We start from the raw sequence: 16,227 nt of genomic DNA, 5'->3' as shown, positions 1-16,227 counted from the left end.
AAGAGAAATAATACTGTCAGTCAGTATGACATGCAGATGAGTGCCGTCGATCTTAGAATCACCGCACACTTCACTCATTTGGGCAGTCACGGGGCCAAAACCAGAGTGTGGAGCCACAGTGTGGCGGTGGAGGCAGCAGCAATGGGAGGCCATACAGCACCCTATCACAAAATGGAACCCACCAGCAGTGTGAGGAGACCTGAAAGTGGCACATGGCAGAGTGTGGCGATGGAGACAGCAGCAATGGGAGGCCGTACAGGGACCCATGACACACTCTGGACCTGGCAGCAGCATGAGGAGGCGGTACAGGGGCCCATGACAGATTACGGGCCTGGCAGCAGCAGTGGGCGGGCGGTGGATGCAGCAGTATTCGGAAGCCAAACACAGGCCTCGGTTAAAAAGCGGAAGCTGTCAGCAGCGTGAGCAGACGACAGAGGCACATGGCGCAGGGTGGCGGTGGAGGCAGCAGTATTTGGAAGACATACACAGGACTAGTTTAAAAAGCGGAAGCCGTCGTCAGCAGCGTGAGCAGACGACAGAGGCACATGGCGCAGGGTGGCAGTGGAGGCAGCAGCAATGGAAGGCCATACAGCACCCTATCACAAAATGGAACCCACCAACAGTGTAAGGAGACCTGAAAGTGGCACATGGCGCAGGGTGGCGGTGGAGGCAGCAGTATTCGGAAGCCATACACAGGCCTAGGTTAAAAAGCGGAAGCCGTCAGCAGCGTGAGCAGACGACAGAGACACATGGCGCAGGGTGGCGGTGGATGCAGCAGTATTCGGAAGCCAAACACAGGCCTCGGTTAAAAAGCGGAAGCCGTCAGCAGCGTGAGCAGACGACAGAGGCACATGGCGCAGCGTGGCGGTGGAGACTCAGCAATGGAAGGCCATACAGCACCCTATCACAAAATGGAACCCACCAACAGTGTAAGGAGACCTGAAAGTGGCACATGGCGCAGGGTGGCAGTGGATGCAGCAGTATTCGGAAGCCAAACACAGGCCTCGGTTAAAAAGCGGAAGCCGTCAGCAGCGTGAGCAGACAACAGGCACATGGCGCAGGGTGGCGGTGGAGGCAGCAGCAATGGGAGGCCATACAGCACCCTATGACAAAATGGAACCCACCAGCAGTGTGAGGAGACCTGAAAGTGGCACATGGCAGAGCGTGGCGATGGAGACAGCAGCAATGGGAGGCCGTACAGGGACCCATGACACACTCTGGACCTGGCAGCAGCATGAGGAGGCGGTACAGGGGCCCATGACAGATTACGGGCCTGGCAGCAGCATGAGGAGTCGGTACGGGGGCCCATGGCAGATTACGGGCCTGGCAGCAGCATGAGGAGGCGGTACAGGGGCCCATGGCAGAGTGGCGGAGCGTAAGCAGCTAAAATTGAAGGCCATACAGAGGCCTATGTTAAAAAGTCCCCCCAGCAGCAGCGTGGGGAGACGACTAATAGTCGTCTCCCCACGCTGCTGCTGGGGGGACTTTTTAACATAGGCCTCTGTATGGCCTTCAATTTTAGCTGCTTACGCTTCGCCACTCTGCCATGGGCCCCTGTACCGCCTCCTCTTGCTGCTGCCAGGTCCAGAGTGTGTCATGGGTCCCTGTACGGCCTCCCATTGCTGCTGACTTCATCGCCAGACTCTGCCATGTGCCACTTTCAGGTCTCCTTACACTGTTGGTGGGTTCCATTTTGTGATAGGGTGCTGTATGGCCTCCCATTGCTGCTGCCTCCACCGCCACCCTGCGCCATGTGCCTCTGTCGTCTGCTCACGCTGCTGACGGCTTCCGCTTTTTAACCGAGGCCTGTGTTTGGCTTCCGAATACCGCTGCATCCACCGCCACCCTGCGCCATGTGTCTCTGTCGTCTGCTCACGCTGCTGACGGCTTCCGCTTTTTAACCTAGGCCTGTGTATGGCTTCAGAATAATGCTGCCTACACCGCCACCCTGCGCCATGTGCCTCTGTCGTCTGCTCACGCTGCTGCCAGGTCCATACTGATTCATGGCCCCCTGTACCGGCTCCTCATGAACGTGGTTCAGCGGGTTTGCATCACTTAACGGCAAATCATTGACAAACGCTGGGACGTTCAGTGTTGTGCGCATTAAGCCAGACACCAAAGGGCAGCACAGACCTGTTATTACTCGCTCAAGCATGGCTGAACAAAACCAGTCTCTACCACAAATTGGACCCAGACCTGCCCAGGGTCTCGTAAGTAGATTGCACGGAGGAGTAGAGTTCGTTATTGGAATTAACTGTGAGGGACTTTTAAACCTAGGCCTGTGTATGGCCTTCAATTGAAGCTGCTTCTGCTCCGCCACTCTGCCATTGGACTCTTGATAGTCGTCGACTATCAAGAGTCCAATGGCAGAGTGGCGGAGCAGAAGCAGCTTCAATTGAAGGCCATACACAGGCCTAGGTTTAAAAGTCCCTCACAGTTAATTCCAATAACGAACTCTACTCCTCCGTGCAATCTACTTACGAGACCCTGGGCAGGTCTGGGTCCAATTTGTGGTAGAGACTGGTTTTGTTCAGCCATGCTTGAGCGAGTAATAACAGGTCTGTGCTGCCCTTTGGTGTCTGGCTTAATGCGCACAACACTGAACGTCCCAGCGTTTGTCAATGATTTGCCGTTAAGTGATGCAAACCCGCTGAACCACGTTCATGAGGAGCCGGTACAGGGGGCCATGAATCAGTATGGACCTGGCAGCAGCGTGAGCAGACGACAGAGGCACATGGCGCAGGGTGGCGGTGTAGGCAGCATTATTCTGAAGCCATACACAGGCCTAGGTTAAAAAGCGGAAGCCGTCAGCAGCGTGAGCAGATGACAGAGACACATGGCGCAGGGTGGCGGTGGATGCAGCAGTATTCGGAAGCCAAACACAGGCCTCGGTTAAAAAGCGGAAGCCGTCAGCAGCGTGAGCAGACGACAGAGGCACATGGCGCAGGGTGGCGGTGGAGGCAGCAGCAATGGAAGGCCATACAGCACCCTATCACAAAATGGAACCCACCAATAGTGTAAGGAGACCTGAAAGTGGCACATGGCAGAGTCTGGCGATGAAGTCAGCAGCAATGGGAGGCCGTACAGGGACCCATGACACACTCTGGACCTGGCAGCAGCAAGAGGAGGCGGTACAGGGGCCCATGGCAGAGTGGCGAAGCGTAAGCAGCTTAAATTGAAGGCCATACAGAGGCCTATGTTAAAAATAATAACATGTTTGGGGCATGATTCATGGCGGATTTAGTCAGTTGTGTCAGGAACTGGTGGTTTGAAATCCAGACTAATCCACACCTGATTCATTTTCACAAACGTGAGTCTCTCCACACTTTGGGTGGACAGTCGTGTCCTCCGCGGAGTTACAATACCTCCTGCCACACTAAACACGCGCTCCGATGCCACGCTACTGGCCGGGCATGACAGCCTTTCAAGGGCAAATTCAGCTAGTTGGGGCCAAAGGTCAAGTTTCATTGCCCAGTAGTCAAGGGGATTGTCTACCTCGGTTGGCAGGGTGCTGTCCAAGTAGGCCCGAGCCTGTTGTTTGAGGTCCTGCTCCAGGTCCACCTGATGCTGCTGCTGCTGCTGCTGCGGCTGGTTAGTAGTTTCCTCACTGCGCTGGTGAAGAAAGCTACTCATCATCGACTGCAGACTGAGGCAGCCGCTGCTGGTGGAGCTGCCACTGCTCCTACCACCCCACCCCTCCCCTGCTGCCATGGCAGCGGAACGCGAGCGCACAGGGCCCACAGTGTCTGAGGATGGACGTTGGCGCAGAAAGGCAGAGACCAACTGACTACATAGGTGGTTTATAATAGTACTTTATTTTGGCCTCCCTCTCAGCAGGTGTGAAAAAGGCCACCATTTTTGAACGGTAGCGAGGGTCCAACAAGGTGGACAGCCAAAAGTCATCCCTCTGTCTGATGGTTATTATTCGGCTGTCGCTACGCAAGCAACCGAGCATGCTATGGGCCATTTGTGCCAAGGAATGCGAGGGACTCCCTGCCTCCATCTCCACAGCATACTGCCACGGTGCGTCTGGGTCCTCTGTCTCCTCCTCCTCCTCCTCCTCTACCAGATGCTCCTGCTCCTCCACTCCTGTCCGCTGAGTGGAAAAACCACCCATTTCACTCAATAATTCCTGAGCACCAATGTCCTCCTCTACCTCCTCCTCTTCTTCCTGTCCTGCCCCCACAGGGGTCATGTGGCGTTGAGATCTGTGCGCCACGTCTACCGCACCCTGACCAGCCATTGTTAACAGCATTTGTTCCAGGACGTGCAACAGAGGAATGACGTCGTTCATCCCATAGTCCTGCCGACTCACGAATAGCGTGGCCTTCTCAAAGGGCCTGACCAAGCGGCAGGTGTCACGCATGAGCTGCCAATGGCTGACATCTAAGTTACACAGGGGAGTACCTTTATCCGCTTGTAACATCAGGAAATCGGTGATGGCCTTTCGCTGTTCGTAAAGGCGGTCTAACATATGTAGGGTTGAATTCCACCTTGTTGCAACATCGCAGATCAGGCGATGCTGTGGAATTCCGTTCTGCCGCTGCAGCTCAAGGAGGGTGTGCTTTGCGGTGTAGGAATGGCTGAAATGCATGCAAAGTTTACGTGACATTTTAAGGAGGTCTTGCAGTGGGATGGTGGATTTTAGGAACCGCTTGACAACCAGATTGAACACGTGAGCCATGCATGGCGCATGGCACAACCTTCCTTGACGCAGAGCAGACACCATGTTCTTTCCGTTGTCGGTCAACATGGTTCCGATTTTCAGTTTGCGCGGAGACAGCCATCTGTCGATTTCTCTGTTCATTACACTCAGAAGTTCCTCCCCAGTGTGACTACGTTCGCCAAGGCATACCAGGTGCAGCACAGCGTGACACCGTTGCGCCCTGCACATGTGATATGCCGGTCGGGTAATGGGACTTGGCACGGGGGTGGCGGCTGAGGACACGGCGGAAGAAGAGGTGGTAGAGGCAGACATCTTTGCTGGACCAAGGACGTGCAAACGTGGAGGCAAAAGCGGCGTGACCTGTCCAAGCTGCTGGTGCGGCTGTGCCGGCACCACGTTCACCCAGTGGGCCATAAATGACATGTACTGTCCATGACCGTAGTTACAGCTCCACACGTCGGCGCTGCCGTGCACTTTGGCAGAGACCGACATGCTCAAAGACTGGCCCACCATCTCTTCTACATGTGAATGCAGGGCTAGCACTGCCTTTTTGGCGAAGAAATGCCGGCTTGGCACTCTCCACCGCGGCTCGGCACAAGCCATCATTTCTCGGAAAGGTGCTGAGTCCACCACTTGAAAGGGAGGGACTGCAGCACCAGCAACTTGGACAGGAGGACGTTCAGCTTCTGCACCGTCGGGTGCGTGCTCGCAAACTGTTGTCTCTTGGAAACGGATTCCAAGAAAGACTGCTGACGGAATCCGTGAAGAGGAGTAGCAGGAGAAGGAGCATCTGAACGAGCGGAAGATGCCAACGAGCGACAACTCCCCTCAGCAGAGGTGTTGGAGCCTTGACTGGCTGATAGAGGGCGATTGACGTCGGGTGACGGAGCAAGTAACGGAGCGGGTGATGGAGCGGGGGCTGGGGCAGGCAGAACCGCCGTATCTTTATCACGGTTTTCCCAGGCCACCGAATGGCGACGCTGCATATGCTGACGCAACGCTGTAGTCCCAACATGGGCCCCCTGGCCACGCTTGACTTTCTGGCCACATAGTCGACATACGGCTACGTTTACTTCCTCGGGCGGCTTGATGAAAAATTGCCACACCGCCGAGTAGGAAACTTTGCCCCCGCTACTCCTCACTGGCTGACTGCTACTTCCTCCGTGCACACCGGCACCACTACTGGCCGTGGTGGTAGGCTGCAGTGGAGCTGGTGCTCTACTCCGTGGCCGTTTGCCTCCACTGACACTGCTGCGACCCTGCTGCCTCCTGGGCAACCCACCGACTGTTTTGCTCGCTGCCAAGCTGGCACCCTCTTCTCCTGATGATGCGGAAGCAATAGCCTGATGACGACGAGGCTGCCAAGTGCAATCAGCCTCATCATCATCAATTAGGGTCTCCGCGTCACTACTAGCCCCCTCGGCTGCGTGTGGGTCAGGAGACAGACCTGTCTCTAGACCAGCTACCGAGCCACTCTCCTCGCCAGTACTTCTTTGCCTGGCTGCTGAAGAGGCGGATGTCTCCCCCCGTTCCTGACCGCCCTCTGTTAGCTCTTCCTCACTCTACAGTGGGGCTGAGCCCACAGCATGCGATACTTCGCTTGGTGAGGGAACACCAAAGTACAGGGGCAGGTAGAGGACACGTGATTTCAGTGGGCTTGCTCCCGGGCCATGCCAACTAACGGTTGTGTCTGACGTACCCACCGACCGTTGGCTGTAGGTGTCAGAGGTGACCTGGGAAGAGGAAGACGACCGAGTCAACCAATCGATGACGGCAGGGTTGTCGGTGGAGACACGACCGCTGGATGACACCGGGAGCACTGGCCTCTGGCTGCGACTAGTGCTGCCTCGACCCCTTCCTCTGCTGCCACGTCTGCTCGCTCCTGAAACATTGCCTCCTCTGCCACTCCTCTGCGTGTTGTCTGACATACTCTTTAATTCAATAAGCACCCCAAACATAAAACAGGATTTAACTCTTTGAACGTACAATAGTGGTTGTGAAGCAGAAAGTAACGATTCTGTGTCCCTGAGTAACGATTCCGTGTCCCTGAGTAACGATTCCGTGTCCCTGAGTAACAATTCCGTGTCCCTGAGTAACAATTCCGTGTCCCTGAGTAACAATTCCGTGTCCCTCAGTAACGATTCCGTGTCCCTCAGTAACGATTCCGTGTCCCTCAGTAACGATTCCGTGTCCCTCAGTAACGATTCCGTGTCCCTCAGTAACGATTCCGTGTCCCTCAGTAACGATTCCGTGTCCCTCAGTAACGATTCCGTGTCCCTCAGTAACGATTCCGTGTCCCTCAGTAACGATTCCGTGTCCCTCAGTAACGATTCTGTGTCTCTGAGTAACGATTCTGTGTCCCTCAATAACGATTCTGTGTCCCTCAGTAACGATTCTGTGTCCCTGAGTAACGATTCTGTGTCCCTGAGTAACATTTCTGTGTCCCTGAGTAACAATTCTGTGTCCCTGAGTAACAATTCTGTGTCCCTGAGTAACAATTCTGTGTCCCTGAGTAACAATTCTGTGTCCCTGAGTAACAATTCTGTGTCCCTGAGTAACGATTATGTGTCCCTGAGTAACGATTCTGTGGCCCTGAGTAACGATTCTGTGGCCCTGAGTAACGATTCTGTGGCCCTAAAGTCTCTGTGGCCCTAACTCTGTCCCTAATACAGACAGGTCTGTCTCTCTTGAATGACCGGAGGCTAATGGAGAATTCTAAGATGGCCGCGATTTATAGCTCCACCATTACACAGTGCTGGCTGGCTGGCTGCTGATTGGCTAATGCGATCACATGTCATGAATGAATGCATTATGAGTCAGCGCGCCTTGTCTGCGCGCCTTCCCAGAGATCCCCGCTCCGTCGCCACACACGTCGCCGCCATTTTTGGGAAAATTCGATTCGTGCATCCGAAGTTTGCTAATTTTCGGATTCGGCGCGAATCGAATTTTTCCTAATCTTCGAAACGAATTCCACTTCGTCATGTTCGATTCGCTCATCTCTACTGCACAATTAATATTTTTCACTGAATACTATTGAAATGCCATGAGTCACATTTCAAGTTAAGTTTTATTTACTTGCAGCTCTGAAATTGCTGTCTCCATGCCCCTCTGAAGGAATTATGTAGCAAGGTGAATACTATGCTTTCTAGAGAGAAATTGATCTTACAAAATAGCAGGTGATCCCAAAAAGTTCAAAACATTTTGGGATCTATGGTTTTCTGTTCCATTGCTAGCTCTTTTGTCCCTGATACTATATAGAATGTCCTTTGGATAGAGGCAACTTGGTCTTAGCTGCGCTAATGGTATAAGTTTTGGGCGTTTGCACAAGCTCCCCCAGGATTATTTAATAGGTTGTGCAAGAATAGTTTTGTTTTTCAGTAATTGTGTACCTTGTGCTGAAAGTAGGTATTTAATGTAGTTTGCGATTAAGGATGTAAGTGTAGCCATGTGAGATCACCAATTTACCTTCTATACCTTGGACTTGTTTATTTCTATCTAATGGGGAATATATTGCGCATGTCTACTAAGCTGTATGTAAACTGATTTCTTGCCAACCTTTACATCTAATGTAGGGGTTCTGGAGAACATAATTCTAGTGAATATAATGTGTGTTTAACTTGAAAAACCCAATAAAAATTTGGTAAAAAAAAAAAGTTCCATTCACTGGGGCATTGTGATGGGTTGTGGCTGTAAAGCACTTCTTTTGATGCACACCACAGCAATACTATGGTGTGAACTGACACCATAGGACAAACAAGAGATCCCTGTGCTCAAATCCCAACAGCTAGTGCATGCATTTATCCATCAGGTGCTAAAGGGGTGTAACCACATATTAACACTAGAAATTCTGAAGGACCCTCTGCACACTGGTATATACCCTTTCAAGCAGACTATGCAATAAATAGGGATATTTAGTTCACACATATTGCAATACATGCTTAAGCTGGCCAACTGCGTCAAAGTAATCCCTCTATGGCCAGTCCTACTCTGCTCTGCCTACGCAAATGCTACTGTGGACACAATGCTAGCATAGGGGAAAAGACACAATGGGGAGAGCTACAACATAGGAAGCACAGCATTTTGCCTTGTCTGGAAATGTTTATGCTGGAAATAGCGGTCAGTGCAGCCCCACTGCATCTGGTGTAAACTGAACTTAAATGTAGAAAAAAAAAAAAAAAATGAAGCTGGGCTTGGTCTGACTTACTGCAGCTTATAATGCACCATGTGAGCAGCTCATAGTGTGGAGTTACAGTATATCACAGTAAGAATTTACTGCACAGTAGAGGAACCTGTACAACTTTGCAAGACTAAGGTAAGGCTGAAATTCAACTTTAAACATGAACAGAACTGACAGCAGATTAGTCATTTCCTGAACCAAATTCTCAGTGCTGGTAGATACCAGGGCAGAGCTAGAATGGCACCCATGCTTCACGTGCTGCATAAAGTATTTTTCTGAAAGGGATAATTTATTTTTGGAATTCGGTTGTGAGGTTAGAGACTTAAAGTGTTAGAGTGTAGGGGGTTAATGAAAGGTTAAGTGTTTGGAAGCGGGTTAATTTAAGTATGATGGAATAACAGCAGGGAAAGAGAATGGGAGAAGGACTGGAGGTTGAGGACCAGCATGGTTCATGGGGAATAGAATAACAGAACAAGGCACCTAGGAGGAGGAGCAGATTAATGGAAGCTGACATCAGTAGGATTAAAGTGCTGTATAAAGCCAGACTTCAAGACTGGTGACACTCAGTGTATGGTGTGATACTAATCTATGATAGCACACTGCTTAGACTCAGCATAAGCTGAAGATTATTTCTGCTTCAGATGCTGTAAAGGTTACAGCAGGCAATGGTTATACTACTAAGGTAAGTAGACAGTTAGGGTGGGGGATTTTGTGTAGATCAGTTCAGGAGGGCTAATGTTCGATTTGATAAAATGTACACCTGTACTTTACAGCGACCCTGTTATGCAAAAAATATCCAGGAAAGCCATACCTGTAAATCATCACCTTTCCCACTACCCACATAAATTAACTCTGCTTGAATGCAATGAAATGGTCCTTCAAAGTTCATGGGGAAACAAGCACTCCAGGGTCCACCACAGTGCTGTGTGGTTCATCCTATTGACTTCTACATTACTAATCTATCCTGTATTTGATAACACACTTCTGAATCATTGGTTTCAAGCAGATTCTGTGGGGAACCATTTCACAGTAGGGAGCGGTTCACAGATTGGGCAGTGGGAAAGTTAAGAATTTATCTTCTTTTACAGGTATGGATTTCCGGAACACTTTTTGTATAGGAGCAGAGTCACTTCAAGTCTTAGCCTGATGATCCTTTTCAAAACATAGGGTGAAATTGGGACTATAAGGGCTATATAATGAAAACATTACCTTAATCCGAGGATCTACTCCCAAGGATTCAAGAGCTTCCACTTGCTTAAGTAATATGAATTGAAAACCTTCACAAATATACCACTCCCATCCCTTTTCTACAAAGGAGAAACATAATAAAATAATGTTTATTATAAAGAAAATAATCCAATATAACAGATAGTTTGCACTGTTTTTGGGGAATATCCAAGAAATTGAATTACAAAAGAAAGGGACTACGTAAAAAAAAACAAAATCTCATTGCTGACCTTCTAGAATAAGTATGCAACAAGAAAAGTCAGAGTGAAGCTAGAATTCCTTATCTGCATGCTTGTGCCATGCCAGTGACTGGATCAGCATGACAACAGGCTATCTAGCATTTTTCAGGAGAGAAGTAATTACATTTTACTTCCTGCAGGTTAGTACATCATGTCACAAAGCATGCATCATCTGAAAGGGACTACATTAACAGAACAAAGACTTCAGTGAACTCCTATGGCTTGAACACTCCCTAGATCTTAGAATATTAGGCATGAGGTGGTATTGGAGGGTTCAAGTTCACGTGATGCTATTGAATCAGCATAAACCTGAAGAAAAATTTCCAGCATCTAAGGCCTTGTTCACAAGGGCATATGTGTTTAGGTTTAATACTTTTCTTTAAATGTAAAATTAAATTTGATAAAGTTCTGTTACTTTAATGTTAGATTTAACGTGAAAATTCTATGTTCATACTTATTGTGTGCATTATCCTACAGGTGTACAGACAGACAGACAGACAGCTTGAATCTGCATGTTCTCACCTAGTGGCTTCGGTTTCCTTAGTCCCCTGGACAAAGACTGGACCTTTGCATTGACAACAAACAGTTCTGAATCATCAATTTCTTTGGTTTTCTGCAATTACAGAAAGAAGTGAAAAATAGAAGCAGTGATCTGGTGCATGAGTAGTACTCCGATCAAGTTCAACTCTGGGCTGCACCAATTTCAGAAGCACAACTCCCTCTCTATGTCCTGTTCAAGAATTCTCTTTGGATCAAAAGAAAATTTGCAGTACAAGCTACGATTTGTTTTAATAAACTATTTTTTAATTAGTACAAATAATTCTTTTTATACAGCTTCTTTGTTGGCCATCAAGCACATATTGAAAAATGAAAGCTATCCAGAGCAGAAATAAACTTATTAAAATCAAGTACAGAAGAAAGAAGACACTTAGCAGATCATACTCCAAATACAAAAATGTTGGTCACCTTAATGTTGCACCACAATGTAAAAAATCCTGTTGAATCCCCCAGCAGACCCCATGCACATTGCACTTGGTCCCTTTTAAAACTGTGGTGTGGTTGCTGAGCAGCATGGTGAGATAGCTAGCCCCCATTGCTATGTCACCATGCTGATAGAAGGAGACAAGAGCGACATCACTGAGCACAGCAGGGTTTCATTCAAAAATTTGCAATCCTTGTGGGGGACAGTGGCATGCACACAGGCCCCTGATAGGGCTACTGAGGCACAGGGAGCCAGACACCTCCAGACAACTCAACAGACTATTACAATAGCTTTGCAGCAGGCAGTATGAAGAAAAGGAAATGAATGGAGCGAGGAGTTGCGACCCAGTGGAACACTCACTGCTGATCTGACAAAACATCTCCGAAACCCATCTGGCTGCTATTGGACACAGTGCACTTCAGCTGTGTGATCTGCCAGCTTTGTGGTTTATCTGCTGGCAGATAGATCACACAGCTGAACCAGTGCTGACATGTACTCCATACGTATTTGCAATATACATCCAAATCAATCATACAATAGTGGGTAGTGTATTATATTACCAGTAATCTGTTCAATTAGAAGGTTCGAAGGCGTGTTTGGGATTTAGGGGAGAACAGCCAATGTGCCCAAAGCTTGAAGAACTATTGAAGACAACCTCTACGCTGGTATGGGAGTTTCTCTCTCTCCAATATGGAATTAAGAGCAAGTGTAGGAACATAGGAGAGATCTATTTTTTAGCTATACATTTTAATGCTGTAACCATTAATTGCTATGATTAAGGAACCAGATCTTTGGGGTGAGAAGCTGAAATTTTTACCCTAGTAAATTCCACTGACATCATCCTACAGCCCTGAAAATTTCTCTTTACAGTGTCAGTTGGTGGTGGGGTCTTTAGGGCACACTGTGTGTAACATTTACGAAGGCTTTATTTACCTGTAGCAGATTTCCAAACCTTCATGCCATGGTCAAATCTCAGGCTATCCTAATAGGAAGAACTTTGGAGCTTACCATCCCTTTCCGCACTTATGTGCAGTCCTATTAGTTAGTGAGGCTGCCCATTACAGTGATGGGTCAAAATGTGGAAGAATGAAGCATGGCTTAGAAGCAAGCTCCAATACTACCAAATGTTGCCAGAACTTTATCAGAAAAGGCTGATATTCAGCCTTGACATGAGGATCTGGAATGTACTGCTAGTTACCTGCATTTCACACCTGATGCAGTTTGTCCACCTTTTTCCTAGAGGCAGAGTCTCTTTAATCAACTTAACATACTAAAAATAACTAGTGAGAGCAAAATATATTTTGTATAGTTCCACAGCAAGCAACGCTGAATTGTCAAAATTGTTGTATTGAAATGCAAAATGGATTAAATATTTTTTGGGCTGGAGCAATACAAGTAAATTCATTAGGATTCAGTGACATTACTATGGCACAAGACGTTGGGATGAGCAGACCAGGGCTAATGACAGGGAATGATGATAGGGAATGATAATGCTTTTTAATGCATATAATCAGAAAATTGCATGGGGAATCTGATTGTCTGTTACTGGAAAAAGGTCCTTTTCCCCCTCATTTTCCATTGGGGCCTGACATTGCTGTTGAAGTAAACAGCCCATGATCTATTCCTCTCCTGCGGTCTAAAATATTTGTGTGCAACCAGTTAGATGTTTGGTGCATCACACTTGTTCACTTAAAAAGGCCAAAGAATATTTTTTCAAATTAAAAATGTTCAACTCCACTACGATTGGCAGCTGATTGGGAACCATATCCAAACTGCTATAATAGGTCAATACATCAACGTTCAAATCACCAACGGTGGACATTTATATTGTAGTAAATTGTTATGTAGATATCAGTAGTGCCAACTCTGTCAGCTGCAATGAACAGAAATAAATTAAAGTAATAAAGGAAGAAAAAAAAAAAAATCTAAACATTTATCAGGATTAGTAAGGTAGCCAGTGCAGCCGTACAGGGTCACATGTTGCCAAACAATCAACACACCTATATTGCCCACTGCCATTGTAGGAAAAAGAGAATGGATGGCTTCTATAGTCATGACTTTCATGTACAAATGTGACATCATCATCTTTCTTACCTCTATGACAGTGTGGCAGCATCTACAGTAGAATTTGCCTTCATCGCTTATACCCCAATTAACTTCTGAACACTGAGGACATGGCTCTTTATAATCCCTCTAGGGAAAGACAAAGACAAAAATAAAAACAGTTTTCAATAGGCAGGCACATATAAATATATTTGTGTCTATTTAAAGCGGAACCCAAAGTGAACAGATAAAAACATAGTTATAATATACAGATACAAACTGGCATATCTTTGTGTGTAATTCTGTCCCTCCACATCTGTGATTTAGGGCCCATTCACACCAGAACGCGGCATGGGAAACACACATTTTGAGCACGATTCATACACTGCATTCAAAATGCGTGTGTGTGCTGCGGTGGGTGTGAATGCATTCATAACGACACCTCGAACACAGATCACAAACACAATGTGTTTGCCTGCATTGGATCTGCTGTACCATGCAATCCAGTGCAGTGCATTTTGAAAAAGTAATGCATGCACTGTTTTTGGTGTAATCCACTGCAATTGCAGCCCATTCAAATTAATGAACTGAAAAATCACACCACACTAAATCGCATAGGAATGCAGACCGCATTGCTGTGCTATTCAGGTGTGAACCAGCCCTAAAACACCTTTACCGAACAGCACAGCAAGGAGTGTGACACCACTTTCAGTATGTGAACTCTATGATTAGGTGGAGAGCTGGCCAAATGACTGACAGCCACATGACCGCTTTCCTTTTTGTTCCTTATTACGCAGCATTGTACATACTATTCACATCAGTCCCTGCCCTCATAAGAGCTCACATTCATACGTACACATACTAGGGCAGGTAGACAGGAGACTACTTAATAAACCTACTATCTTGTCTTTAGTGTGTGGAAGAAAACTGGAGTACCCGGAGGAAACCCACCAAAGTACAGGAAGAAAATGCAAACTGCTTTTTTATAGTCTCCTGGTTGGGATTCGAACTGACTCCAGTGTTACACAGTAGAAATGCTAATCATGAGCCCTTCTCTGCTGCCCAGATGTATCCATTTTATTAATGCTCTGCCAGTACCGGAGCATTGATTCCAGCAAAGCTGATTTATAAATGTTCCTCTCTTTCCCCCATTCTTGTTAAAATTAGGTTTTACCATTATAATACCATAACTTCTACAAAAAGGGGGTTTTGGTAGCAGTGGTAAGTTTGTTTTACAAATTCATCTTTCAGTGCCGTATGCAAGGGCATTCTTTGGCCAAGTCTAACCAGAATCCAATAAAGCAATCTGATGAGTTTTGTAGAAGGCTGACAGCTACACTCAGATATGATTATCCTCTACCTATAGCAGTTTATTAAGACGAAAAATTCCAAAACTATTGCCCATGATATCAGGCCATCCAAAAGAAAATGAAAAGTATTTAGCACAAGAATAATTACAGCACGCAACACTGTGTTAAAGCGAAACTACACTGCATCTGCGCACCACAAACCAAAAGTATTATTTAATTCATTTTTAAATCCTTGGCACAGGCCATGCACATATATGCAGCCACTCAGCAGGTGGGCCTTAATGCTGAGCGGCCGAATATATGCAACCCTGTATAAACCACTTACCAAGCTCAAAGCGCGCTCCCTGTATGCTCCCAGAATGGTAGCCGACAGTGACCGGTAAGCTCCCAATGCATACTTCCCATCAAAAGCTTTCTAATCATGTGACCATTGTGACAGCAAATCACAACGGTTACATGACCCGAATTCCCGCCTCCCGGCATCTAGAAGCTCTTAAAGGGCTGGGAGGCATCAGCATGAATGGGTTAATATTCAAAGCAAGCTCATCCATCCATCCATGTCTTATGTTTTATTTTTTTCAGAAGCCACTTTGAAAAACAATCCCTAGGGATTCTGGCTGTGGCCATCTTGAGTAAGGGCAGATGATTCATGAAGCATTTACTTCCTGAAATCCATCTTAGAGCAGGCATGCAGGCAGGTGTGTGCGCTTAGCTGAGAAAACCCCTCCTTCCCTTCTGGAGACTCCTGGGATGCAGAAAATGATTAGCCTAGCCTGGACACCAAGAAGTAACTGAAGAAATGTAAAAAGGAAAAAAAAAAAAAAGGTTAACCTAAGTAAATATGATAAAAATTCCTATTGATTTATGAATGCCAGCAGCATAAGGCTTAAAAAATAGTAATTGTCGATTGAGAGAGTGAGGTTCTGCATTAAACAATCAGCTACATTATATAAAATTAGGTGGAGAGGTTCCATTGTGATAGCATCAATAAATGTATTAACTTTGCTCGTTGTACAGTCTGTGGGAATACAAAATTCTTCTGCCAAAAGAAAAAAAAAAAAATGAGTAACAGGTAAACAAGATGGGTAACTGTGATATAGTACAATATAAAAAGATTGGTAAGATTCCAACATACAAATACAGTATATGTTTACTGCCCAAGGAACGCTCAGGGAAAGGCTTAGGAAATGTTACTTAACTAGTAAAGAGAAACATACCAAAATCAAAATAATCCTGGTGCATGTCAGACACTAGAGTAGGGAAGACCTAATGAAATCAAACTATCTCGTGAGGAGTATGCCCTACCACCGGAGTAACTCACAATTTGCTATTCATCACCCTCCGACCATCAGGACAGATGTCATTAAAGCTCATCCCTGGACCCTCTTATTCATTCTACACACACACACTCACACTATATTGCCAAAAGTATTGGGACACCCCTCCAAATCATTGGATTCAGGTGTTCCAATCACCTCCATGGCCACAGGTGTATAAAATCAAGCACCTAGGCATGCAGACTGCTTCTACAAACATTTGTGAAAGAATGGGTCGCTCTCAGGAGTTCAGTGAATTCAAGCGTG

At 46.9% G+C, this 16,227-nt stretch overlaps 1 protein-coding gene across 2 annotated transcripts in view; it reads right to left on the bottom strand.

The window, feature by feature from the left end:
• TAF1B (TATA-box binding protein associated factor, RNA polymerase I subunit B) overlaps nt 1–16,227 on the bottom strand; it is a 168,655-nt gene that overhangs the window by 132,875 nt on the left and 19,553 nt on the right. For both annotated transcript variants that reach the window (XM_089672031.1, XM_089672032.1), the window contains exons 2-4: nt 13,386–13,484; nt 10,832–10,922; nt 10,053–10,150 (exon numbers count right to left, since the gene is read on the bottom strand). In XM_089672031.1, the coding sequence (XP_089528157.1) occupies nt 10,053–10,150; nt 10,832–10,922; nt 13,386–13,484 (288 nt within the window). The remainder of the gene's footprint in view (nt 1–10,052; nt 10,151–10,831; nt 10,923–13,385; nt 13,485–16,227) is intronic.

This window comes from Staurois parvus, unplaced genomic scaffold (genome assembly GCF_062004578.1).
Source record: "Staurois parvus isolate SC_StPar_1 unplaced genomic scaffold, SC_StPar_1.0 ptg000118l, whole genome shotgun sequence".
Lineage (NCBI taxonomy): Eukaryota > Metazoa > Chordata > Amphibia > Anura > Ranidae > Staurois > Staurois parvus.
This window is presented reverse-complemented; position numbering and strand designations above follow the sequence as displayed.